The sequence below is a fragment of the Enoplosus armatus genome, chromosome 12 (assembly GCF_043641665.1).
Source record: "Enoplosus armatus isolate fEnoArm2 chromosome 12, fEnoArm2.hap1, whole genome shotgun sequence".
Lineage (NCBI taxonomy): Eukaryota > Metazoa > Chordata > Actinopteri > Centrarchiformes > Enoplosidae > Enoplosus > Enoplosus armatus.
The window spans coordinates 14,040,223-14,066,386 of NC_092191.1; the positions used below are offsets into that span (position 1 = coordinate 14,040,223).

Below are 26,164 nucleotides of genomic sequence, written 5' to 3' on the forward strand. Positions count from 1 at the left end.
TATATGGAAATAAATTAACATGGTTTGATCTGAAGAGCCTCTTGAAGTTCTTTGTCAGTGTGGAAGCTATTTTTTCTCTGCCTGTGACTGCTGAATGCATTTGAAATGTTGACATTAGACAACAACGTTTGCTCTTCAAGACAGTTAACCCCATCTGAACTCTTGTTTCCAAAGCGTAAAGACTGGAAACCATGCTGTAGATATGTGTTATGTCTATACTATCAGCTGCTATGCTACCTGTAAACAGAAGCCACGTGACAAGCAGCGATGCCTGTCAGGGGGCTTTGCAGCAGCAGGACGAATGACGGCTGAGTTAGAGGAAGTTACTGGGAGCAGCTGTGCTAGTATGTAACCTTACACGACTCGGATACAGCGTTCCAGTAAGAGAGAGGTAAGACTCTTGTATATATGTAAATAAATATTTCTAAATATCCAAACTGCAAGCGTTGGAACGGATGCATGTGGGCGTGATCATTTAACGCCCGCTAGCAGCACTCCGGCTACAAACAAACTTGGTAGCTAAGGCCTATGCTAAAGCGACCTAGCCAGCCTGTCTGACAGATTTAGCATCGAGCTGTATAACTAATTATTTACACATGTTGTGCGGCACACTTCAGCTTCGCTGGCAACTATATTTATTGGTGCAAATCCTATTTATAGCTGCAGTGCTAGAGTTGGAAAGAGTGTGTTGCCTTGGATGGTTAACTTCCTCCATAAGTTAGCTACCGTTAGCTTGCTATTATACATGATCGCGTTGTGCAGCGGGTTGTTGTTAGCCGTCCTTATCACGTTAGCATGCTAACTAGCAAACACCTCATTGGCAGAACCTGGTCACAGAAACGCGATATTTCATATGGAAACTAAGTTATATTAGATGCTTTTGAATTGAACTCGTCTAGAGATTTACACCAGTCTGCTAACATATTTAAGTGGCGGTTTTAGTTTATGCACGGTTAAATTCCGGCCTGCTCCAGGTTGTGTAGTGGTAACTTGCTTGATTGAAAAACGATAACTTGTAGTTCATTTAACATTAGCCTCCCTCTTAGAAGGTTCTCCCAGTTGGCCACAGGAATAGTTTTCTTGCCCTTAAATACGTATACTTCAAGCTTATTGGCAGTGTACAATTTTCGGTTGTGTAAAGGTGAATGACCCACGGAAATGGCCAAAACTGAGACGATAGCGACGTTAACGTAGCAGGGCAGCAAACCAGGTAGCATTTACAGCTGATGGAGGCACCCCAGAAGCGAAGTTTTAAGCTATCTGTCAGCAACTGTAACATTTATGTAATGTACAGTGATGTCTCTAATGTAACTGTCATTCACTATAGACAATACACAAGTACTTGCTGTAACTGTAAAGACTGTATGCTTGCCAGTAGTTAAATCGAGTAGGTTTAGTCAAACTAGTTTGGAAAGCAGCTCAGATCATCACTGCCTTATTAGAGTAGACCATGATGGTCCCCTGAGTTTTGTTAGGTGCATTATGTGCTGCTGGGATGATGGGCATGGTGCATGATAGCAGCATTATTATTAACATAATTTTGCTCCACATTCTGTCGTGTGTTGTTTTGACACAGGAAGGCATCAGCATTCATGGATATTGTGGACACCTTTAACCATTTAATACCCAGTGACCAGTTGGACGAGTCCCTGATAATAGGTCAGAATTTGGAATGTGAAGCCGGTAATGAGTTTGGGACAGGACTCGGACTGGAAGATTCACTGAAGAACATGCTCAGTGACAAAGATCCCATGTTTGGGTGTGCAAGCTCTCAGTTCAATCTGCTGGACAATGAGGACTCCACTTTTCAGATTGCTGGCTCAACAGGTGTGTCAACAGACAAAATAGATGGTAAAAATGTCTAATGTAGATTTGTACTGACTCTAAACTTAGATTAAAAGCTAACATATGATACTACCAAGACTTCATGTGGCTGCAATAAAATAATCACTGGAAAACTTGTTAGAGGAAGTGTTCAGCTTGCTATCATTATTTATTCATCAGCAGCACATTTTCTCTGCAATGGTTTTGCTCAGTTTTGAATTTTACTTTGGCGTTTTAGGTGTTTCATAAAACAAAACACGCACAGATCTCCTTAGATTTAGATATGCAGGAAAAATCCTCACTGTCAACATCTGTTTGTATACACACATCAAACATTTTAATATCAGTGTCAGCACTGTGTGTTTTATCATGGCACTAAAAATGTTTTTTGGTGAATATGTTTTGAAATACAGCAGCTGAGATAAATTCAGGAGTGGTTTAATGTTGTTATTTTATTTTAAAGAGACAATATACAATGAGACAACATCATTGTAACTGTGCCAGTGCCAGCCAAATGGCTAATTTTCAGACATTTATCTTTGTCTATAAGTGTTTAAGATGTTTTTTTAGTAGATTATTTGCCCTCACATTGATACACGGGGAGATGAAGTAACTTTATTTGTTCTGGCTGTTGCAGGTCTCGATGATGGTTCAGCATCCACAGGCCTCAGCAGTGAACTGACAGTTGCAAAGACCACACAAGTCAAGCGACCTGTTGGAAGGCCGAAGAAACGTCCACGTAATTTAGAACACGGTAAGTTGGTGCTCGTTTAGGTTCCTGTTTCCACCACATGACACCTTCAAATTAGAGATGGTGTGACACATTTTTCTATGTTTTGTTTCTGTTTGTTGAAACAGAACAAAGCAGCGGTCCACAACCTGCTAACAAATCCACCAACAGCATGGCCAAAGGACGACAGAAGTCCTTTCTTATTGAGAAAGGAGTTAAAGGTGCCCAACTGAAGAAAGAATTAACTCTGGGAGGGCGTATTAATGTTAATGATGTTGATGGTGGATTATGGCTGAAACCTTCGGTTGTATTGAGACGATTGACAGTCACAATTGGAGGATTCAAGATCGAGCTGCTTCCAGGACCCTCATACCCACATGGTGAAACGAGCCAGTCTGCTTGCTTTGAAGATGGTTTTGCGTACAGTGGGGATGTTGGGTTTGCTGTGTTGCCAGATGATGCTGTCAGCGTACAGAATCCCATACCTGAGAATGTGGCTGAGGTGGATGTAAAGAGCTCTGCTGATGATGCAGCCCTTGGGCTCGGCCCGTATGTTAATCCTAACGACGTGCAGACCTCCAATGGGACAATAATTGGGGGTGCCTGCATGCGAGAGACAAAGGTTGACAATCAGAGTGTTTCTGGAAAGGAAAAGCCAGTCACTACAGGAAAAGACGACATCAAACAGCCACAGAGCAATGAGAATAATGGAACTACTGTTAGTAATAAGACTGATGGTAAAGAAAAACAACAGATTGTGGCCAAAACGCTGATCAAGTCTAAACAAGGACAGACGTCTAACAAGAGTAAGGACTTGGTTTCAGGTAAACCAAACAACATGATTAAGGGACATAAAGTACCCCAAAATATGCCATCCACAATCATCCAAAGAGAAGACCTGCACAAAGTGAAATCTCTTAAGGAAAAGAAAGACATTGCACCTTTGAAAAGGCCCGCAGAAAACACCCAAAGTGAGCATGCTATTAAAATGCAGAAGATACAGGGTACAGGAGATAGCAAAGTCAAGCCAAAATCGCCAAGTACACCTAGCTCTGTAGTGAAGAAGATCCCATCAGCTGGCAACCGTGTTGACCAGCAGGGGCCAACTAAACATACTCATCCTCACAATAGCTCCAAAGTTGAGACAGCTCACCCGGCGCAAGGTCGTCCAGGCCAGTCTTTAAAAACGCCAGATGAAGGAGGGCAGGAAAAGCCCAAACTGAAAAAGCCGGAAAAGATCCTTCAAAGACAGAAAAGTAAAAATGCAAGAAGCATCTCTGTGGAGGAGCCGCAGCTGTTCATTCCAGACAACGCTCCTGTTGTGAAGAAGGAGGCTGCTGAGGAGCTACCTGCTAACAGCGAGACAATATGGGATGGAAACAACTGTTGTGGTCTGTGCAAAAAACACCACAATAACATGTAAGTGTTGCTTTTCACCTGAATATAGAGTACAATGTAAAAGTTTAATCAGTGCAGATTGTTATTTTGTTACTCAGACTTAGTTGTAGATTAACGTCACAGATGTTTTCTTCTGTTTGTTACAGAACTGTGAACAACATTGAATTGTTGATAGTTCTACATTTACATGCAAGATTTTAAGACTTACATGATGAAGGGAATGTGAAATAAATTTTAAAAACAGTCAATGCTCTGTTGTCTGGTTAAAATGAGCAGCTGTTCGGATGAACAAATATTGGTGTCATATTTGCTCTGTGGCAGAGTGTATGTGATGCTCATTTTGCAAACACACTTTTAATAATAGCCGTCTTCTTTTTAGGTTCATGGTAGGCTGCGGTCGTTGTGACGACTGGTTCCATGGCGACTGCGTTGGTCTCGACCTGACAAAAGTGCGTGAAATGGAGGAGGAGGACCAGATGTACGTGTGCTTGAAGTGCTGTGAGGAGGAAAGCAAAAAAGTGGAGCCTGAGCCCCCGAGTGCAGCCAAAGCAGAAGTTCCAGCAAAGACTGAGGTACAGGATCATAAGCTGCCTCCCAAGCCCCGACCAGGACCCTCTCAGACACTCACATCAGGGGGCGTCAGACCAGTAAGAAAGGTAAGCAGTGTCGCCAGTTCTTCAATAATGCTATTTGATCATGCATTTAAGAAGTTTAAATCTGTCATATACAAAGGATATTTTATTTGTTCCCCCAGCTAATTCATCCTCTGATATTAATCATAGCCAGTGTTACCACTACACAAGGGTTTGTTGTCTTTTTGCTTTTACTTTGCCTTGACAGAAGGCTTGCACAAGGGTGTGTGGTTAACATGGTGTACTCACCAAAGTTTAGTGCATTTTCCCACGCATAAAACTCACCCTGTATTTTTATTAACCTTTGGCAGGGGGAGTTCATGTTTTCATTTTTTTTCTTAATGACCGGCGATATTGATGATATGGCTAATGTGCTTTTTGTACTTCTCTCCTAAAATAGGATCCTGACAGAAGGCAGTCCACAGAGGTCAGAGAAGCAGCTCATAAAACAGGTATTTGTGAGGGGCTGTGAATGTAAAAATAAGTTTGTTTTCTTTCGGCTTGTTCTGTTTTTAATGCTACATTGGGTTGAAGGCCAGGCTGGGTTCACCGGGTTTGTGATTCAGTGTTATTACAATATGTAAACAAGATTGAATGAAGACAATCGCAACACATGAATATAGGGTGGCAAAAGGTTTTTTTATTGAAATTGGAAAAACTTCATTAGACCTTTTTATACTGCCAGTTCAGATAAGAGAAACGTTAATTATTAATCTACACATACAGAAAAGGAATGTATGAACCACACCTTTGAAGAAACAAAATATAACACTGGAATGCTAAAACTGTCCATATACTGGTGACAGGTGAGATTTAATTACGATGTGGTGGTAGATGTGGCATATATCACATGTAAAAATACCTGAAAGGAAGTGTATATTTAAAAAGATACAGCTGGATTTTGTCATAACCTCCCCAAAACCCAGAATTGTCTCCCAGCTCACTGTTGATATTTCGAAAACTCAACCAAGCTTACAGTTGAGTTTCAAAACATCAAGAGAGCGGGGAGGACATTTTGGGAGTCGCAAATACTGCTGGGCATTATAAAAAAATAAAACAACACAAAAAGGGAGTGTATCTGCAGGGTAAGGGCTTCTTTAAATAGCTGCAAACTGTTGTGTTGTTGCTGTTTGCCTCCATGTTGGGAACCCAAATGTGGCCACAAAACCAACTTCAAACGAAGTAAAATGCTCAATTGCAGTGTCATCTGTTACAGTCTGTCTACATACTGTTGTGGTCAGGTTGGCTTGCTGGAGGCCATCCACAACTTTGCATTCTTTATTCAATACAAAGGAGTATAAAGAAACCTCAGTCTGAGATATTAGATAACATCTAAAGTTGCAAACATTTTTCATATTAAACTTCTGTGTATGTCACATTTTTGTATCACATCTCTGTGTTGAATCTTGAATATTCTGTAATCCTTGAGGTCACAGATTTCCCCCACCTGCTCAGTAGATATTATCATTCTGTCCTCATAGGCGTTCAGCTGAAGCAAGAGACAAAAAGTAAGACTCCATCTTCAGCTTCAAAGAAACCTGTGTCTGTGGAGGCAATCAGGCGAAGCGTGCGGGATTCTCTGAAAGAAATCCTTATACAGAGGTAAGTATAAGTAACCAAAAGAATTGTGTAAATACTACATTTTTATTGCATTCAAACTATTCATTTACAAATCATTATCTAAGTTCAGCCAACGGGATGCTTTGTGCATTTTAGGTTGAAGGAGTCTGATTTGAACGTCTCAGTGGAGAGGGCCTCTGAAGTTGCCAAGAAGACGGAGAGAGAGCTTTTTCACTTGTATAAAGACACTGACAACAAATACAAGAACAAGTATAGAAGCTTAATGTTTAACCTCAAAGATACTAAAAATAATGTAAGTACCATTTTAAATCAGACATTATCCAAATGTAAAATGTGAAGTGTTGTATTTCAGTTTTAATATAAACTTAGTTACATTTGCTTTATTTTAATTTATTGTAATTGTATTTTTCAGGTTCTCTTTAAGAGGGTTCTCAAAGGGGAAATTTCTCCTGGTAACCTAATTCGAATGAGCCCTGAGGAACTGGCCTCGAAAGAATTGGCTGCTTGGCGACAAAGGGAGAACCGACATGTAAGTATTGCTCAAGCCTGTGCAGAAGTTTCTTACAAATTGTATCACATAGATTCACCCTGATAACCCTCAGTAATTCACCTAATGGCTCACAATAATTCTGATATGAAGGTTAAGCTCAGCAAGTAATATTAACATAATATGCAAAACTTTCAGTAGCCCTCTCAAAAACAACAAATTCCTCATTTTACAGACTATCGAGATGATTGAAAAAGAGCAAAGAGAGGTAGAGAGACGGCCGATCACTAAGATCACACACAAAGGCGAAATTGAAATTGAGAGCCAAGAACCAGTGAAAGCACCTGAGCCTGCAGAGGTAAGAGACACGTCGATTATTACTCCGCATTACGATATATTAACCACTAAAAGAGTGACCTGTCCGCTTGATTTTTTTTTTTCACCTCTTGTCAGCTTGAGCCTCCTCCCAAAGTGACAGAAACCTCAGCAGAACCTCCTAAAACCCCTGAGAAGAAAGAAGCGAGTACCAAGACGGAGAAAGACACTACCAACGAACACAAGTCTCACTTGTTTGACCTACACTGCAAAATCTGCACAGGTAAACCCTGACGAGAGAAAAGATATCCTCATCTTAGTCATTAAGCGCTGCCTTTATTGCCACATTTTTCTGCATGTCAGTGTCCTCAGTTACCAACTTGTTGTGTTACTCTATTTTCAATAAGGTCGTATGGCGCCCCCTGTGGAGGAGGCACCAACCAAAGTGGTCAAAGTTGCTACCACAGTGGTTAGGAGGCAGTCTACCAAAGCAGAAGAGACGAAGAGCACAACAACAACAACAACAACAACAACAACAACACCTGCAATCGACGATGACCTGCACCTCACTGTTTTAGAGGAGAGCTTCCGAAACGCTCATTCGGGCTATGAAGGAAGGTAAGCAGTTGTTGTTTTTTCCTGACACTCTGTGTGGTTCCTTTGTGCAACTCACTTTTTTGCAAGCTTGCTTCATTGCTGTTGTCTTGGCCACAGGTCGGATCACACATCTGGCAGAGATGAAGAGGCTGCTTTCCTTTCCAACCTGAAGTCCCTCTGGCGAGGATTCATTCATATGCACTCTGTGGCAAAGTTTGTGACAAAAGCTTTCCCCGTCTCGGGCATTTTGGACAACTTGACTGAGGTAAATTGGACACAACTGGACATATTTAGATTCTGAATAGCTGTTGCAAAGTATTTAAGATATGAAGTACTGTCAATAAGGTTTGATCTCTTTTTTTCTTTTCAACAGGACCTTCCAGACAGCATTCAAGTTGGCGGAAGGATAAGTCCACAGACAGTGTGGGACTATTTGGAGAAGATTCGGGCAACTGGAACAAAAGTGAGTTTTTGGCAGCTTTCCCTCTTAAAGGGATTATACAGCCTATAGTCGTTAAATACAATCACCCACAGTTACATATGGCTCATTGTGATCAAGAGCAGCTCGACCTTAGGTCCTGACAATTAACATCCAGATTTGTAATGTCATGTGATGCATTAAAAAGCTGCTCTGTTGAAGAGTTCTGTTCAAACTTCTTTGCACACGGACTGCAGATTTTACTGACGTATGCTTTTTCTTTAATTAAAGGAGGTGTGCCTGATTCGCTTCTCCCCCGAGACAGAGGAAGATGAGATCTCCTATACTCTTCTATATGCCTACTTCAGCAGTCGTAGGCGTTTTGGGGTGGTGTCCAATAACCTGAAACAAGTGAAGGACATGTATCTCATTCCTTTGGGTGCCACTGAAAAAGTTCCACATCAGCTTGTTCCCTTTGATGGACCAGGTAACCTGAACACTAGACCTATTTTCTCTTGGATGATTATTTCCTCTCAGTAAATTACACACATGTCTGATCTTTCAAACTCAATTAATCTTTTAATTTGACAGGTTTAGAAAACAACCGTGCCAACCTTCTCCTTGGACTTATAATTCGCCAGAGACCGAAAAGGGATTTTCTTCCTGTGGACATGAACGAAACTGCGAGGATTATTCCTGAAATCCAGCCCATCACTGTTTCCACAAAAGAAACCCGAGCAACAGAGGAGGATGAGAAATTTTTCCTTTCTTCCTTGACTACTGCACATAATAAAGAGAAGGACAAACCACTTAACACTACTGAAGATGTTGATGAGCCAATTACAGAATCTTTTGAAGAACCATCAGCATCAGAGGAGACTAACAATCAGGAATCCCAGAAACCACTGCGCTTTCTTCCAGGTGTGTTATTGGGCTGGGGTGGGGAATTACCACCTCTGCCAGATGCTGGAGGTAAACCTGCAACAACAGCAGATGAAACCCAGAAGACCCAACCAGCTCCAAAAACAGAGGCATCAACTGGAAACTCAAAAAGTCCAACAGCTGCTGCGCCGCGAGAGCGCTTTGTCATCAAGAAGAAAGAAGCTAAACCTGTTAAAGCTGAACCGGAGCTATCCAGCCTGACGGATACATCTGCTGCTAACAACTCATCAGGAAAGGATGCTGCAGTGGTGACCCATGGAGCATCCGTCTCTCTCAAAGATAAGCCTCCAGATGTATCGACTGAAGTGTTCCTGGCGAGCTTGTCAACAGCTCCGAGTGGGACTGAAACTATCACCATGGCCTCGGCAAACAAAGGCGACGGTGGCCTTCTGTCTGAAACTGAAAAGGGAACATCTGAAGGGAATTCTTTGTCGCAGTTGAAATCCCAGGCTGCTTCAGCACACACAAATAGCTCAAAACCTCCTTTAAGTGGAATATTGAAAAAATCTTCGGCATATTCCAGTGTGAATGAAGATAAAACAGCGGTGCTACAAAAGGACAAAGCCAGCCACCCAGCTCCTTTGAGTCCTAAACCTGTTCCTGTGTTGAGCAGCACTAGAAATGATCCAGTTACACTATTTCACCAAGGGTATTTACAGGTTTCTCAGGCCAAGAACAAACCTGAGGAAGAAAACCAAACAACTACTCCATCATTCCCTAGTGAAAAGGAAGATCCTGCTGTGTCCCAGGCTGGTGCTACAGTAGCTCAGACAGTATATCCTCCTGCAGTCCAAGGACCACAAGCCTCTGAGCTCGAACACAACTCAGTAATGGAACCAGCTCTCCCAGTATTCAACAGTGCTGCACCTATCCCATCGCAGCAACAGCCTCAGGTACCTGTCAGCTACGACTACCCAACTGGCCCTCCTCCTAACACTTTCTCCACCCAGGATCAGAACCACAGTTCACCGTGGGCTCAGGACAGCACTTCACACGCTTCTCCTGGACTTCAGTCACAGTTCGCCGAGAGCTCCTCTGAACCATCTGGCCAACCACCGACGCTGGCCAAAGAGTACAAGCGTCTAGAGGAGCGCTACAGTGACCCGTGGGAGAGGCCGCGAAACACAGAGGACAGAGACAGAGACCACGGGAGGCACAGCCATCACAGGGACTCCCATCACGGGAAAAAGAGCAGACACCACGAGCGGGAGCGGGAGAAAAAGCACGATCGCAGCAGCCACGACGACAAGTACAGAGAGAGGAGTAGACACCACGGACACTCAGACGACCGCTATGGTGAGAAGAGGAAAGAGAGGCAGCACAGTGATGACTACAGCAGCCGCCATAAGGACAGACACAGACACAGACGGGACTCTGATTATGAGAACGGACGGAGAAGTTCAAAGGAGAGTTAGTCATAATTACGTTGGGATTTCTTTTTTTTTTTAAAGCCCTGCTAGCGAGTGTTCGGGGCTCTAAGAAAGCTAGCTTGTTGGTCACTTGGCTGTTTCAAACCACTTCGGTTATATCGACAGACAGTGGAGTTGTTTATTGTTTGATACAGCTTATATGCCATTTCCTTCATAGAGGTTCCATGTTATGTTATTGACAGTACAGCCAAAATGAGATATCATTTCAGCGGGATTGTGAAGACCTTTATAGATACGTTCTCTTCAGACCAAGAAGAATTCAATATTGGAACATTTTTAAGTTTTTAACCTTTTATTGTATATATCTTGTTCGTATGGAGCTGCTGTACTGATAAAGGATCAGTAAATGTTTTCAAGTCATACAAAACAAGTGTGGACCAGTTGGTGAAAAGTTTAAGTTGAACTCATGCCCTTCATTTGGCATGAATGTAACACAGAGAACATTTAACTGAGGACGGTGATGAAACAGCAGCTTTGCTTTCTTTTCAACTTAATTTCTTTTAAATTGATTAAATATTTTATAAACTTACTTTCAATTGAAAAAGTATGTACATTTCGGCTTGTAATATACATTAGAGATTAAGTGTGCCTTTGCACACTGTGTGTTTATGTACAGTTGGTAATAAAGCTAATCTTTTTTATTATTGATTATAAAAAAAACACTTCTCATATTTCTTTCTCTAATTGTATTAAAGGTAAAACCACCTGAATACTGATTTACTTTGTACTGTTACAGTTGAGTTGTTATTTACAAAAACAGAGGTGTCTGAATTAGACACAGGGACTTGACATCTGATGACGTGTTTGTGAAATTTGTCCTTTCACACTGGGACAGTGACAGACTCAAAACAAGCACTAAAATATAGTTTATCTTTATATTTCCTTTAGAAAACTGGAATCTAACGACTTCCAAGTGTTACACAAATCTCCTCAAGGACTGCTTTGTTGTAGGGCGCTATAAAACACAACTAATATCAAGCTATTATAGATGCCAGGAGGAGTTAAGAGTGTCACTACTATTCATTGCCCTCATGAACATTAAAACCCTCACTATTTTTGAGAAACTGCAGCGGCTTGTTATCTTTAAACAAATAAACATTTCTGAGATTTCCTTCAAAGGCTTTTGAAAACAACCCAGAAGTGACAATCGATACATTTCTGTATAATTCAAATCCTCCAAAGTAAAGCTGACCCCCATAGTTCAAGGCCACGTAACGCTCAAACGGGTCCACGTCTTCATAAAGGACCCTCTTATTGTTTAGGAACACCTGAATAATTGTGCTGTTTAAAGATACGGAGATGTTCTGCCATTTGTTGCAGCAGAGTGTGAGATTTCTGAAAGTTATTGGGAGGGAGAGTCTCTCCCCAAGATTGACTGCAATTTTGAGGTGGCCGTTCTCGAGTCCTACTGCGAGGTAGTCGTCATCCTCATGTTCAGCCTTTCCCATCCACATTATCAAACTGTCATTTGAGCTGGTGAGGAAGCTGAAAGAAACCTGTGCGTATTTAAAATTTCTTGTGTTGTATCTCGGGTCCTGGTATTTAACATATGAGTTTCCCACAAAGTTGAGCGTGTCTGTGGCTATTTCTGTGTCGCAGTACCTCCCTCCCCACCCTAAGGGGCATATGCAGCGGTATGAGGGGACACTAGATGGAGCACATAAGGAACCATGTTTGCAGATGTTGTTTACACAGCTGACAGACTGGTTACACACAGAGCCGGTCCACGATGGCAGACATACACACGTGAATGAGTCAGTTCCTGTTGCCAAGCAGCGACCTCCGTTTTGGCACACCTTGTACCCGCAGGCAGTCCCATCCCAGTCCCCTACGTTTGCTCCACTTATTGCCCCCGTCTCTGTTAACTCAAACTCTTGACCGTTGACTATAAGTTCTCTTAAACCACCAGTGAAGCCCATTGGCTCCCCTTCAGTGGCATCAGTGGAGACGGAGCTCAGAGTGGACACTCCCCCGACAAAGATGTCTGTAGCAACATCAAGGGTGGTCATCCCTTCAGTCCCATTCTCTCTGACCTCCTTATTATCCAGACTGAGGAAGCCTTGGTGACCAATTCGGCCGGCCTTCACCGTGTGCCAGGTCCTGCCGCGCGAGTCCACTTGCTCAACAGACTGCAGGACGTGGGCGCCATCCCCAAGATTGAATCGCAGCTGGACAAACCCAGATGTCAAGGAGAGGCAGAAGAAGTCTCCTGTAGGAAGAAAATAAAGCAGAGTGCTGGTTAACCGGAGTTAAAAGGGCATTGTTCATGTGAAGACAAATTACTGTGGAATCTTTAAAAATGATAATGTTTAAATGCTCTGCCAACACAAACGCACTACAGCAGAAAACCTCTGAGACAGAAATCTCAGAACTTCAAAAAATAAAAGCATTTTTCCCCCTGCATGCCTGGACACCACAAGAACAGTAGTTCAGAACCCTGTTGGCTGGTGAACCCTTAAAATGAAGCACTGTCTGCTTGTGACCCCTCCTCAGTGGTTCTATAAGCCTCTCAGGGCAGTGCGGATTGACATTTTATTACCTAAAAGTAAGTCCGTATTAACCTGTATTTGTTATTGGCCAACGAAAGATTAAGATATTTATTCTAGATCGGAGAGTTTAGTCCACTACTAATAATATTGATATACTATTTGTATAATGAGTAATACCTACAATAATTAAGTCTGAATATCACAACTTAAGTTTATAATGTAGCAGATGCACAGCAGCCTTTGTTGTTGTCATGATTTTGGCAGCCAGGACCTCTATGGAAATATGTCATATTAACTTTTAGTGTCTGTTCATTTAGTCTCTCTCTTTCTCCCTGGATTACAATCATTACAACTTTCTGCTTTATAGGGCAAAGAGTGAAATATCATGGACATAATCACTGAACATTTGAAATGAACCATACACACTGTGCTGTAGATTTGATATTGTACATACACAGCTATAAGCAACTCACCAAGAAGCAACTTGAGATGTGAGATTCTTACCATTAACCTTGCTCACATTTTTGGCATTGAGTATATTTTGGATTTCTGTTTATTGATATTTTTATACTTGCACCTTTATTGACATTTTATATTTGCACTCTCCTAAACTCCTACTTTGTTCTGCAACTGCTGCACAACAATTTCTCTCGGGATAAATCTTTAATCGTTTGTTTTGTGTTACATGCTATTTACAGTTTGTTTGATTTAATTTAATTTGATATGTTTTGTCTTTGCATGTCCAGGTCTAACGCTGGATTACATCTGTATCTTATCTTTTTTGCTTTTTCTTTTTTTTGTTTGGGGAATATTTGGAGTGTGTTATGTACAGTATAAGTTGTTTATGACAGAATCAAATCGAATTGTATCCTCTGAATAACTGTTTGAGGCCTTGAGGAGGTAAAACTTTCCAGTTTTTATTTACAAGAAAGATCAGAGAAAAATCTGAAAAAAGAATATTGATTTGAGTAGCAGAACAATATCTTTCTTTTTTCCTGTCCCATCAATCACCTTGAAACCCTTCAGATTCATCTTGTGACATCCAGGCTGGGAATAACTGCACTAGAGGTAAGTAAGAAAACATGTTGGGTTTTTTATCTTTATTTTGGGAAAAGTGACTCTTTTTGGGGAGGTCTGTCAGCAGGGTACTGCTACTGAAGCTGCCTGACATTAACTATAATCACTTTTACAATACACACTGCATAGAATAGGTCAGTTTAGCTCAAGTATTGATTTAAAATACTTGTATGTCAACACATCACTATTTACCTAACATATGGGTGATATCAGTTTACAATATGATACCAATAAGCTACAATACCTCTTGTCAGATACCTTTTATATGCATGAAATACTTGCAGTTTAAAGAATACTTAAAGCTGAATCATGTATATAATTATGGAAGGTGCTCCAACATTTCATTATTCCTAAGTATATTTGTACAGTTAAGTGCAATGTTTCTATCATGTATTATTCTTTCATTATACTGTTGAAACAAAGAATGCATGGTATGTATAATGTGTACCATGGTGGCAGGACAGAGAGAGAAAATAGTGATCCTGAACATGATATTTGTTTTTTTTTTAAATGAAGGGAATTGAACGTCCTCACCAGCTCTGGCACTCAGATGTTGTGCAGTGTAGACAAGGATGCCATCAGGTGATAAAGGCTGGAACTGCAGCTGCAAAACAGTCCTGTGTCTAATACTCAAAGGTGAGAATGACATCCATGAGGACTGGTTACTGCTGAAGAATGGATCACTGATGGTCACAGCTGAACAGACAAAACAATATAGCAGTTAAATAATTGAATGGTGAATGTCTTGTCCTATTAAATAAATAGAAAAAAACCTATAATGATACAGTTAGGGGTTCAATGATGCAACCTCTCTCGCAGTAGAGTCCGGCAGTCCCCAGAGGGCACTGGCAGGTATATCTATTCGGGAGAGGGATGCAGGTGGAGCCGTGGGCACACAGAGGAGGGGGGAGGTGCTCGACATCACACACAGACACGGTCTCAGAACAGAGTGCTCCCTTCCATCCTAATGGGCACTGGCAACTGCAGACGGACACAGTCAGACACTGTGAAAAGCTTGTGAACACTGTCATTTCCTTTCGCTATACTTGCACTGTGTAACTGATTTTCTATAGGTTGTTGATGTCTACTCACAATACATATGAGAATATACACATAAGGTCAAAATGTTGGGTGCATTCAACTCAACTGTAAAGCCTGCATGTGTTCGTCATTACAAATAATCAGAAAATGAATCCAAAAAATTGTTTATTTTCACTTACTACACAGATGAGCCGGAGTCCACACACGTCCCTCCGTTTCTGCAGCGAACATGAACACAGGGGGTGACTCCACACTGACCCACACTGCGCCCGAAGGCTGGATGTCCCGCAGGCTGTCCCAGTACTTGGAACTTTCTGTCTCTTCCTGTGCAAAACTGCACATCAAAAATGCACCCTTTGAAAAAAAGAACAAACACACCGATGTCAGAGGGATATCTTTCATTCCTCTGATAAGGGATTATCAGAGGAATCACAAAAATCTTTATTTTCCTTGTATGAAGATCAACAGTGTGCACACTAACACGTGATTAATCTGAATTGTGTTCACTCAAATAAGGCCAATAAAAAGGAAACGGCTCTCATGTGTGCAGTGTTTGAAACTAATTTCTATGATGGTAGTTTATTTTATCATGTGACACCACAAGATTTCATACGTATACACACTTAAATCTACACGTCTTTTTTAGATGTTAACTGGTATAAAATCTCTGCAGTCTCTACATACAGCTCACATCCAATATGTCCGAACTTTGTGTCATCACGCATCTCCTTGCTTTGTGCTTTCATAATTCAAATTTATCAAGACTATATTTGCTTTGGCCTGTACCTGCAGAGCACGGGGCCTTCTATAAATATAAGGCCTGAGCACAAGCCCTGTAGTCATCTGCACATGCAGACTCCCCTCTCTCTGCTGCATTAGTCATTGGCATAAACAGGATGCAGGGGAAATGTCATGCTCATTCATGAATATTCATGGCATGATGCTGTCTACTTGGCAGACTCAAGTGATGGCTGCGGTGCTGCAAACATAGACTGTTGAAAAGCGAAGCAGATTCATAAGGAAGATTATAAAAGCTGGTTATTTTTGTTTTAGCTGCACGCACTGCCTCTTGTAACCAGAGGAGCCAAGTCTAACAATTATACCTATTAGAGAAAAAGCCGAAAGTAAAGGTGCAGTAAATTTGTTTTAGCAGAAAACATTTACAAAGCTCTCAAATTGTTTCAGAATAATATTTAAGAATAACTTCCTGTGGCACTCTTTAAAAAACAAAAAGTGACATGAGTTCAAAAGGAAATGGCCCTCAAGTCTGATGAAAAAAAAAATGTAATAGACGAGCTCAACAAACACAGTTAACCCCGTTATTTGATCAACAGCTTAAATTGAGTAAATGATTTTTTTTCTTCCCAACAGCCGCAGTACCTCCTCTGCCACCTTTCCAAAGGGGAGTGTGGATCTGTTGATAACTGGGAGTGAAGTGCATTATCAGTGTGTTCACTGCCAGCCATCATGATTAGGGCTCGAGGAAGGTCACACAGATCTGATTAGACGCTCATGAGTTCTCATTACATCGCGAGCATAGGGGTTATGGTTCCACCAGTGTCGCCTTGCTCAGGTAGTGCTCACCAGTATGGGGGACTGTCACAGTCTGATACAGCACGGGCAAACTGATGCTCCACCATAGCTGATTAGATTTTTTGAAGGTTTATTTGGAGTGCAGAAAAATGAATTATATGATAAATAAGCAAACACACAAAATCGCTCCAGTCCTTAAACATAAAAAGCTCTTGTTCACCTCAAATGGATCTGCCATGACATTTTATAATAACAAGCTTCATTGCTGTAGTGCAGAGACTGCTGAATATGGTTATGATGATATTCATAGCTGTTGTCATCATTAGGGCTATGGCAATTTTGCTCCACAGCTTCGCACATTAGCAGGCACAATGAATGCTCTCCAGAATACATTCCTACACAGGGTCACCTGAGAGAAAGCATAAATGAGGTTGATGATGACAAAGATTATCTGTATGGCGCCCTTGTTCAAGTGACTTATCAGCAGCGGAATGGATTTGCACACAACGCAAAACTGTACGGGGTGTGAAGTGATTAACGGGGGCAGATACAATCAACCTCAAAGCTCTGTCCAGGCCTCATGCACAGTTCGAGCCTGTGACTCCCTTTTCATTACACGCCTTGCCCTCTGCTTACAAAGAGATGGAGATCCTGGGAGAAACTCCAAGCCCCAGCGCTCCTCACTCCAGACAGCAGTGTTGGGTTGCAATAAAGCCGTAGCAGTCTTACCCTGAAAGCCATGACGGAACCTGGAGCCAAGTGGCAGCAGTTCAGGGGTGTACTCATTATATCCACCCACAAAGAGCTGGTTGAAAACACTGAGGCCCACCAGGGGTCCTGGAGACGATCCTGTTCTGTTACGTTGTCCATCAACCTGAGAAAGGCATATAGTAAAATGTCAATACTCAAGCACAATTTATTTAAAATCTGACAAAGTTGACAAAATGTATGGCCTTGGATTGAGTTATTCAGGCAGTGTCCACTTCTTAGCCTGCTTATTAGTAGCTACTATACTCCCATGAACAGAGTAAATTCTTCGATGCATCGATTCCCCAGCAATCTCACTGTTCCTGCAGATTTGCAGATAGATGCAGCCACACTTAGATGATGCAAGCATCCTGTTCTACCTGATCACTGAACCAAAATGATTTGTAGGTACAAAGAAACCTGATGTGTCTCAAAAAAACATTCACCTCACTATTCACTACTAACACCATTTACCAGCCTACAACACCAACACCAGGCAGAATAAATCTATAAAGTTTGTGTGTGTATGTACACAGTACATAAAATGTGTACCATATACAGTCAGGTGACAAAATAAAGTAAAAGGGTGAAGAAATTAGTGGAAAGAGGGGTCAGTCAATGGTTTGATGAGATCGAAGTCAAGACAAATTTGCCTCAAGGGGCTTTACAATCTGTACAGACACCCTCTGTCCTTAGACCCTTGGTTCTAAAAAAAAAACCTGTTTAACTGGGAAAAAAATGGAAGAAACCTCAAGAAGAACAACAGAGGAGGATCCCTCTACCAGGACGGACAGACATGCAATAGATGTCATGTGTACAGAATAGACCAACATGCCAGACCAACAGTATATACAATCAGGTTGAGATCAAATGAGCAGTGGTTTCCAACCTCTTTGTCTTGTGACCCCTTTTGTATAGCAAAGTAGTTCAACTAAAGATTTTCCTTCTCAGATTGTTTCATTTGAAGGATTTTTAGAGGCCTGAAGACCTACAATCATTGAGTATTTCACAAGAAAAAGGTTCTAAAAAAATTATCCGGACCCCTTTGAATGGTCGTGACCCCCAGCTTGGGAACCACTATTTTAGAAGAATGGTGCATAGAAGCTGTTCTGCTCGTGGTGGCCCAAAGCTTTTACTAGTTGGATTCCTTTAAATGATCATCTGTAGATGTATAAAGCATGTAGGCATGAACAGTAACCTTTTATTTGTCCAAAAACACACTTTTCTAATCTTTAAATCACCTTCAGCCATCCTGTTTTCTTGGACCTTCCAAATGTGATGGTGTGAATGTTGATCTGGTGATTCAGTCGATCACTGACTATGGTTGCTACACCTGATCCAAGGTTGAATTTGTGCAGAACTCTGCCATTTCGTAGTCCCAAAACGAGGAAGTCATCACCATCATTGCCTGGAAAACTCATACACAAAGTTTGCCATAAGCACAGTAGACATACATACATATATATAGAAAAAAAATAAAGATTTGGTATAATATAAAAATACATTATATAATGAATAAATAATGAACAAAAGTTCCTTCTGAACATCCTCAAAAACTACCTCAAACAGAAAAAAGTGTTCCACTTTCAGTAAAAGCACTCATTATAAACACTACATCTATAAGAAACATTTAGAATAAATGACACATTTGTTTGCTTAAAGAGGATTTTTAGATTACCCCGTGTTTCATGTATTGTTAGATATTTTGCCTCCGCTTGTTTAATTCCATGTAACTTGATCACTGCCATGAAATAATTACCTCTGCTTCATTCCTTGGTGGTGGCGATCAAAGATGCCACTTCATTAAACCAATTATCATGTGAATTGTTCATATTTCATCTATTCTTACATTGTGCCTTTGAATTTGTACCATTTCCAACCGTGCTGCTCACTCTCCTGAGTGTGTTTCATTATTCATATTGCTCTTGTTTTGTTTTGCCTCCACCTTGATGAATTGTACTCTCAAGAGAAAACAAGTGCAGAAGATCCACAAGATCTTGGGTCTTTTCTTTTTTTTTTCTTCTTCTTCTTTTGATGAAATATGCTGGTGACAATGACATGGTGGTTACCTACTACCAAGTCTGACCCCACAGAGAGAAGCTCCAGTGATGGCTGCTGACAGCATCACATTGCACCTACACCTGTATAATAAAGTCTGTTTAATGCAATTAGCATTGATACTTTTGATATGCTTGGTTCACATGTTCATTTTATGCTAGCAATCTCCCCCCAATGCTCCCTTTGAAAGTCAAGAACAATAACAGTCAAGCTGGAAATCAACTAATTGCTGGACTGCAGGAAGACTCATTAATAATGTCTCAAAATCTGCCAAGAAATAAAATCCTTAGGGAATCCTCTTGATTAGAGGATCTCAGAGGAGAGTGGAAATCTATTAGATAGCACATTACCATACACAGAGGGTGAAACATCTCAAAAAGCAATAGCATTTCTTTTAAAATCCTTAATGAAGTTTGACAACTAAAATCCAACTAAGGAGACATCTCAAAGTTGTTTTCCTCTTTTCATTTGACCGCAAGAATGATTTTAAATTGCTGCGCGCGTGTCTAGATTGAGCTCACCTTGTCCTTTATGCCCAGCGAACAGCATCAGGTTGTCTTTCACCGCAGATGAGTTATTGGCGAGTGTGAACTTCAACTTGAACTCGTAGAAGAAGCTGAGGCTCGGGATGGAGGAATAAGCCACAAAGGAAGTGTAACCAAACGCATCGCTTCCGCTGAACCTGGCACGAGTTATATTGATGGCTGCAAAACAAACACACATTATGTCATATTTGTGCTAAAATGTGACTAATGTTAGCTGACGTGTGGCTCATTGTGTCTGTGGTAATCTTAGTTTGAATTAGAAGAAAACAGGTCTGATTCATCATCTCCCTCGCAGGTTGCCAAAAGATGGCACTATTGCTACACATTACATGCCAGGTGTTAGTGAAATGTTTTCTTTTCTGAATGCTGTTACATGATGACCTGTTTTCAAATACTATCACCCCTTCAGTCCTATTCTATTTTCATTAGTAGCTGTTTAGGAAGAGTTCTGGCAAGCAAGCATCGCTTCATACTCAGTGTTCACAAGGGTAGCACAATAATCCCAGTGATATTCAATTACAATCTCAAATTTACTCATTCAGAACGCATGGCTGATTCAATAATGCTCTCTCTTGTATTCCATCTCAGCGTACCCTTCTACTTGATTTCACACAGGGGACTCAATGTAAATTTCCCCCACACTCATTCAAAATGACATGCTGCTGTGTTTTTTTTTTTTTGTGTGTGTGTGTTTTTGTTTTACACAGCAGTGAGGATTCAAACACAAAATTGCTCCTCTTCACTGGAAACACCTTGCATATTCTTCTGCAGCCCCAGGCGATGGCTAAGAGGGGTTCAGAGCTCCCCTCTGCGACTGCCCTCAGCTCTGTTTGGCTGCTAAATTATTAATAAAGCTGGAAATGCTTCTGTTATCATCTCTAGTCTGCTAGAACTTCATTTGCCTATTGTTTCACTGACTGGCCTGGGTGTTACTGCAACAGCTTATTTTTAAGCCGTGGCGTGTGTGTTTGAATTGATCATACGCATGATAATGTTTTGGCCCTGTAATAACAGCTGAGCTCTGTGTGTGCTCTCTCCACCTGTCTCTTCAGACCAGATACAAACACGTCAGCCATTATAACAACATTAAATGACCTTGAGTGTGTTCATGGTGGGCTATTTACTCTGTCCATGGATGAATTACCCTTAAGCCTTCTGTATGAAAACAATTAATTATCTGAAATGATCTAAACTGATATTAGTACATTTGTGATGACCAGGTATTAATAAAATAATACATTATTAAAAATATGATATGAAACTATTCTGTTGGGCAGTCACTGTTTTATATTGAAATATATTGTGTACTATTATACTATAATCTTATTTGAATGTCTTATCAAAACTGATTTATTTCTAAACTTTTAACATCTGTGTCATATTACTTACACAGAAGTGTTGACATCTTAACACCCTCTGTTTGTACATGGGACATGTATAGAGGGGAGGGACAGGGCACTAAATCAACACCTCTCTGACATAGTCTCCAAAAAAACATGAACATTATGAGTTTCACAAAGCTAACATTGTATTTGCTTTTCATTTGATTTCACATGTTGTCTTGATTCTGAGTTAATTTCCTGTAATTTCTAAAATAAAAGCACCCCATCTACATCTTATTCAGAAGACACTAAAATACTTTTCATATTTTAGATCTCTCCTGCAGGCAGGCTTAATCTCCTACAGTAACTCTAAGCATGTGTAAAGGTTGACTTTACTGTCAGTTACCTTTGGGTGTGCTAAACAGCATTCATTCACAAGCACAAAGGCCCATAGTAACTTGTGTGACGCAGGAGGTGAAAGGATTATAGTAGTGAATTACTGAGTAAATCTTTAGGTTTACTCTTTCAACTCATTCAACCGTTACACAGCCAGACATTTATCAGCCACTCTCAGGCATGAGAATTATATTTGATGTGTAAATATAAAATCAACAGAAATCATTGAGGTTTATTGGTATACAGGTATGTGTTCCTACTAAAAGTTTCTGTTAGCTGACTCATATTGTGCAATACTGTTCAGTGCTGGTGAGGGTAACTAGTTGTTACAGACCATATTATTAACAAAGAAGCTTATGGACTGCCTCCGTGAAATCCATCCACCTATGGATTATAACATCACATTCTGTCAAGTAATATTACATAGCGTTTCCACTTTGCTGGGTATTTGTGTAATGTGGTGCAAACCGACAGGAGCGGCAGAAGAAAAAACAGAATGACATGCGGCACCAGATTGTGAAATGCATTCTGACAAAAACTGCATATGTACGTTGTGCATCTTAGCTGCCACAGAGCAGCTGGGAAAACAAGCCGTCTCCTGAGTTAGAGATATTGTATATAGTATGCTCTCATATTCTCATATCTCAGAACAATGCAAGGTTAACAGAAACTTCACTAAATCGATACGAAACGAAACTGATGTGCTGAATGATGCATTACATAACTGTACTACACTTGTCTGTTTGTTGTAATACTGAAAACGTTTTCTTGCTTTGTGCACTCAGACCTGTCACTTAACACATCCTTTCTTCACTAAAAACATGTGAAATTAAAATGATAATCACATCAACATTTTAATTAGTAAACAAAGCTACTATTTAAGACAGACAGGATAAACTACGACTGGATTTGAGAAAGAAGTAGTGTAGTATAGTGCTAGTAGTACTGTGTATTTCACATGTTTTGTTATTTAATTCTAAACATGAATCTTGAAGAGGAGGTATGGGCAACTTGTGTACAAAGGTAGACCATTAATAATTCTGAGTGAAGTCATCTTAAATATCCATGTTTCATGAACTTGACTCTTGAGGCATTCCAGCATCAATAACACTTCCTAGTCTTCTCTTTCCTACATTTCCTGCTTGTTCATAGACCAACCTTATGCATTCAACAACACACGTGGGAAACAAGAACTGAAAACATTATATCTAGAAAAAACATTTTGCTCTTTCGTGTTTCCTGCTGGACAAACAAGTCACCATGCTATCGCTGACAGTATATTATAAGTACCAGGTAAAAAAAAGTCCACAGAGAGGCAGGGGACCTTAGGAGTGATCAGTTTTGACTCTGATCTTATCTGATGTTATAAGGAATAAAATTCAAATGTCAGCCATATACTTAGAGTGACGCTGGAAAGTTAGATTACTTTGTTTGGCATGTGGGTGCTGAGAGTGTGTCAGGGGCTGTGACATGGCTGAGCGACTTACATGCCAACCGCCCTGCTGCTCCTGCAGTCAGTTTGTCAAGCAAACCCCTTTGTTTCTGAGAGCCACGATCTGTGAAGCCTCCTTCTTATGGTATTGCTGTTTGGAATTACAACTTTTTGACCACTATAAAACATATATATAACGTCTTGGCCATCCTGGTCTTATTTTACAATTTTCAGCCATGCTACCATGCTAGTGGCTCTGTGAGGCTGTACTACTATGGCAGCATGCTAGCATTCTAAGTATTTGGTCATCAACCAAGGTACTGGACAAAAGTGAAATGTTGATCTGTTGATGGCGCTAGAGAAAAAGTCAGGGGATCACCAAAGTCAGAGGCACTCGTCCTCTGGGGACCATAAATGTCTGAATTCATGGCAATCCATCCAAAAGCTCTTGAGATATTTCAGTCTGGACCAAAATGGTGGACCGACCCACCGACATTGCCATCCCTAGAGACATGCTGCTGGTGTGGCTAAAAATGCAGCATGCTTTTACAGTCAAGTACAACAAGAGTTGTCCAATATATAGCGTTAATCAATTCTGTTAATCAGTTGTTCCAGTAGTCCTTCAACAACTGCAGCTTGTAGCTACACATGTTCAATGCCTTGGCTTAGGTGTAGACTATAATACCTGTTTTTGTGTTATACTAAAGTGCAGAGCCCGTTACTGTCTTTATGTTTCTTTTGTTAGATAACTGCACGACTATTATTAACTGATCTGAACTGGTCAGCATTTTCTAACACTTGATCAAATTACTTTCTCATAGCTGTGGAGTTGTGTGGTAGAAATAGAAAGTTATTGTATGGCAGGCTAAAGTGTTATACGCTTGCTCATGCTAAAATGGAGAATAAGTGACCACAGGCAGGCAGAAGTGACAGCAGGCTTGCTTATTAACATTGCTGGTAATGTGAGAACACATCAACACCCTGCTGTACAGCAGAAGTGACAGTTTAAGAAGAAAGTTCTTCAGAAAAAAGTTGCTTTAAGTCACACTGCTGGAATTACAGTTGTTGGGAAATAATTTCTTATGAACTAAAAACAGTCTTTTGGAATATTCAGCAAAGCAGCAGTGAGTTTTGCCTTGATTATCTGAATCTATTGCTGGAGGAAGACATTTCTGCCTTTTCAGCATAATTTAGTTTCATTAATCCCTTTACTTAACAACAGGCTCTCATTCTACCAACTGCTCAGGGCTCTCATTCACCAACTGTTTGCAGAACAGCCTCTTAATAAATCTGCTAATTCTGCGCTGCATTGATCTGTGCGGAGCTGTAACACTTACGCTCATCACACAGTAGACCTTGTCTTCCGTAGGGGCAGAGACACACGGCCTCCAACGGTGACTTTGGGATGCACGTGGCTCCATGACCGCAGGGGTTGCGCTCACAGGCGTTGAACTGGCACAGCCGGCCCGTGTAGAGCGGGGGGCACTCACAGAACCAGTCCTCAGCATCACTAAACGTGTAGACATAGAGGGAGACATCATTAGGCCAGAGGTGAAAATGGACCATGACATTGCAGCAACATGTCCAGATGCTTGACAAGCTCACACAGTGGCCTACCAAACACACAGGGAGAGAAGTGGTGATAAAACAACCCATCCCTTAATGCATGAAAGATATGAAAAGATATTAAGAGTAAATGTGTCCAGCCGGATGGAATCCTTGTGATATATTAGATCTGCTGAAAGACACACGTTGTGTATGTGTAGATATAGTGATAAAGAAATTAATCTTAGGAGCTGCTGCGGAGGCAGAAATTACTTCACGTCTTTTGGTAAAGGTAAACACCTGCACCCTGAAAAATAACAGCAGAAAGCGGATGATTAGTAGTGTGTCAGAAAACGTATAACCAGAAATTGTACAAGATTTTCTACGTCTTCTTTCCTCGATTCATATGCGTGCGCTTCCTCTCTTGGCAAGAAGTGGAGGGTGATCTAGCATGCAAAGTAATACCCAGACAGAGACTTTATAAAATGTTCTGAGATGTGCACAACTTTGAAAGGTATAATATCAGATAGAGGAAGCATTGGTGGGGTTTCAAATCTATAAATTTATAATGTGTTTTGAGCAGCAGCACTGCGGGATGTATTTTGCTCCTTGGGAAACCTGCTTCTTGAAATGAAATATTTACATTCTGTCATCGGAGTTGAGCATTGTTAGATATGACTGTATTGAAGAACAAAATGATGCCATATAATGGAGCAAAACATTTTAGCGTATGATTATTAACAGACTGCTAATGTCAATTTCAAGACATTTTAAGACACAATGATACACAGCTACACACTGTCGCTGCCAATTGTGACCATTATTTTTAACATAACAGTCAGATGAGAATCGTCATGCTATGAACAGAACAGGCATTGTTATTTGTATAATCTCTGACAACCTGCGGAAGAGGAAGGATCAGATATTTAATGGAGCACCTCCTGGTGCAGTCTCCATGTTTCAGTGCTTTGAGCGCTGCTAATTTGTCCCTTGCATTGTCAGTTAGTGTTTGTGTTTAAATGTTGGTGGCACACAAATTGCGTGGGCTTTTCCTCCAGATGCTCCCTGTTTCCTCCCACAGTCAAAAAAACATGCAGGTTGGGTGAATTTGAGACTGATTGCTGGTAGGTGTGAATATGTTTGTCCGTCTGTTTTTGCTGAGAGACTGAAACTTATTCAGGGCTCCAATTTGTGAGTATAGAAAAAAGATAGATGATGGACACACACAATGAAATATTTCCTTCTAACTGCAACGTTTTCACAGATCATTTCTTAAGTTTTTTGTTCACAAATTTTGATTTTACTGCTAAGGCCAAGGCAAAATATTTATTCTTTCAGAGGTAAATTTCAAACTTGCCTCTATGTGGACACATTTCTTTTTTCGTGGCTTAGTTGAGAATGTATTTATTAATTTTTAATATTTTTACATAAAGTTACATTTTTGTGTGTGGAAAGTACAGCAAGGCAAATGTGAGTTGCAGTTTTGTTGAACAGAAATTCAAAGGAAACACACAAGACAGCGCAATAATACTGACCTTGAAACAATTCACTACCTTCATTGGGCAAATAACAATTCTCTTTATATGTGTTGAATGCAGCTTACGATTAACCTTGCAGAGAAAGAT

At 40.7% G+C, this 26,164-nt stretch overlaps 2 protein-coding genes across 2 annotated transcripts in view; one reads left to right on the top strand and one right to left on the bottom strand.

Annotated features, from left to right (window-relative positions):
• Positions 1 to 298: 298 nt before the first annotated feature.
• Positions 299 to 10,940, top strand: phf3 (PHD finger protein 3). The gene is made up of 16 exons (XM_070916056.1): positions 299 to 391; positions 1,577 to 1,827; positions 2,462 to 2,578; positions 2,683 to 3,973; positions 4,332 to 4,608; positions 4,985 to 5,036; positions 6,066 to 6,186; positions 6,301 to 6,457; positions 6,578 to 6,694; positions 6,888 to 7,010; positions 7,106 to 7,250; positions 7,375 to 7,585; positions 7,682 to 7,829; positions 7,938 to 8,027; positions 8,274 to 8,469; positions 8,574 to 10,940. Exons 2-16 carry the CDS (start codon positions 1,593 to 1,595, stop codon positions 10,337 to 10,339), a joined length of 5,046 nt encoding a protein of 1,681 aa, XP_070772157.1. The 5' UTR covers positions 299 to 391; positions 1,577 to 1,592; the 3' UTR covers positions 10,340 to 10,940.
• A 430-nt stretch (positions 10,941 to 11,370) lies between these two features.
• The window catches only part of eys (eyes shut homolog), a 136,457-nt gene continuing 121,663 nt past the window's right edge, over positions 11,371 to 26,164 (bottom strand). The window contains exons 44-51 of the mRNA XM_070915969.1: positions 24,332 to 24,504; positions 19,821 to 20,003; positions 18,483 to 18,649; positions 17,224 to 17,368; positions 15,141 to 15,315; positions 14,729 to 14,901; positions 14,455 to 14,616; positions 11,371 to 12,563 (exon numbers count right to left, since the gene is read on the bottom strand). Coding sequence (XP_070772070.1) covers positions 11,371 to 12,563; positions 14,455 to 14,616; positions 14,729 to 14,901; positions 15,141 to 15,315; positions 17,224 to 17,368; positions 18,483 to 18,649; positions 19,821 to 20,003; positions 24,332 to 24,504 — 2,371 coding nt within the window. The remainder of the gene's footprint in view (positions 12,564 to 14,454; positions 14,617 to 14,728; positions 14,902 to 15,140; positions 15,316 to 17,223; positions 17,369 to 18,482; positions 18,650 to 19,820; positions 20,004 to 24,331; positions 24,505 to 26,164) is intronic.

Coding starts and splice junctions, on each gene's coding strand:
- phf3 (XM_070916056.1), top strand. CDS start 1,593: ATGGATATTGTGGACACCTTTAACCATTTAATACCCAGTGACCAGTTG. Junction 6,187..6,300: donor AAAGAAATCCTTATACAGAG/GTAAGTATAAGT, acceptor TGTGCATTTTAG/GTTGAAGGAGTCTGATTTGA. Junction 8,028..8,273: donor TTCGGGCAACTGGAACAAAA/GTGAGTTTTTGG, acceptor CTTTAATTAAAG/GAGGTGTGCCTGATTCGCTT.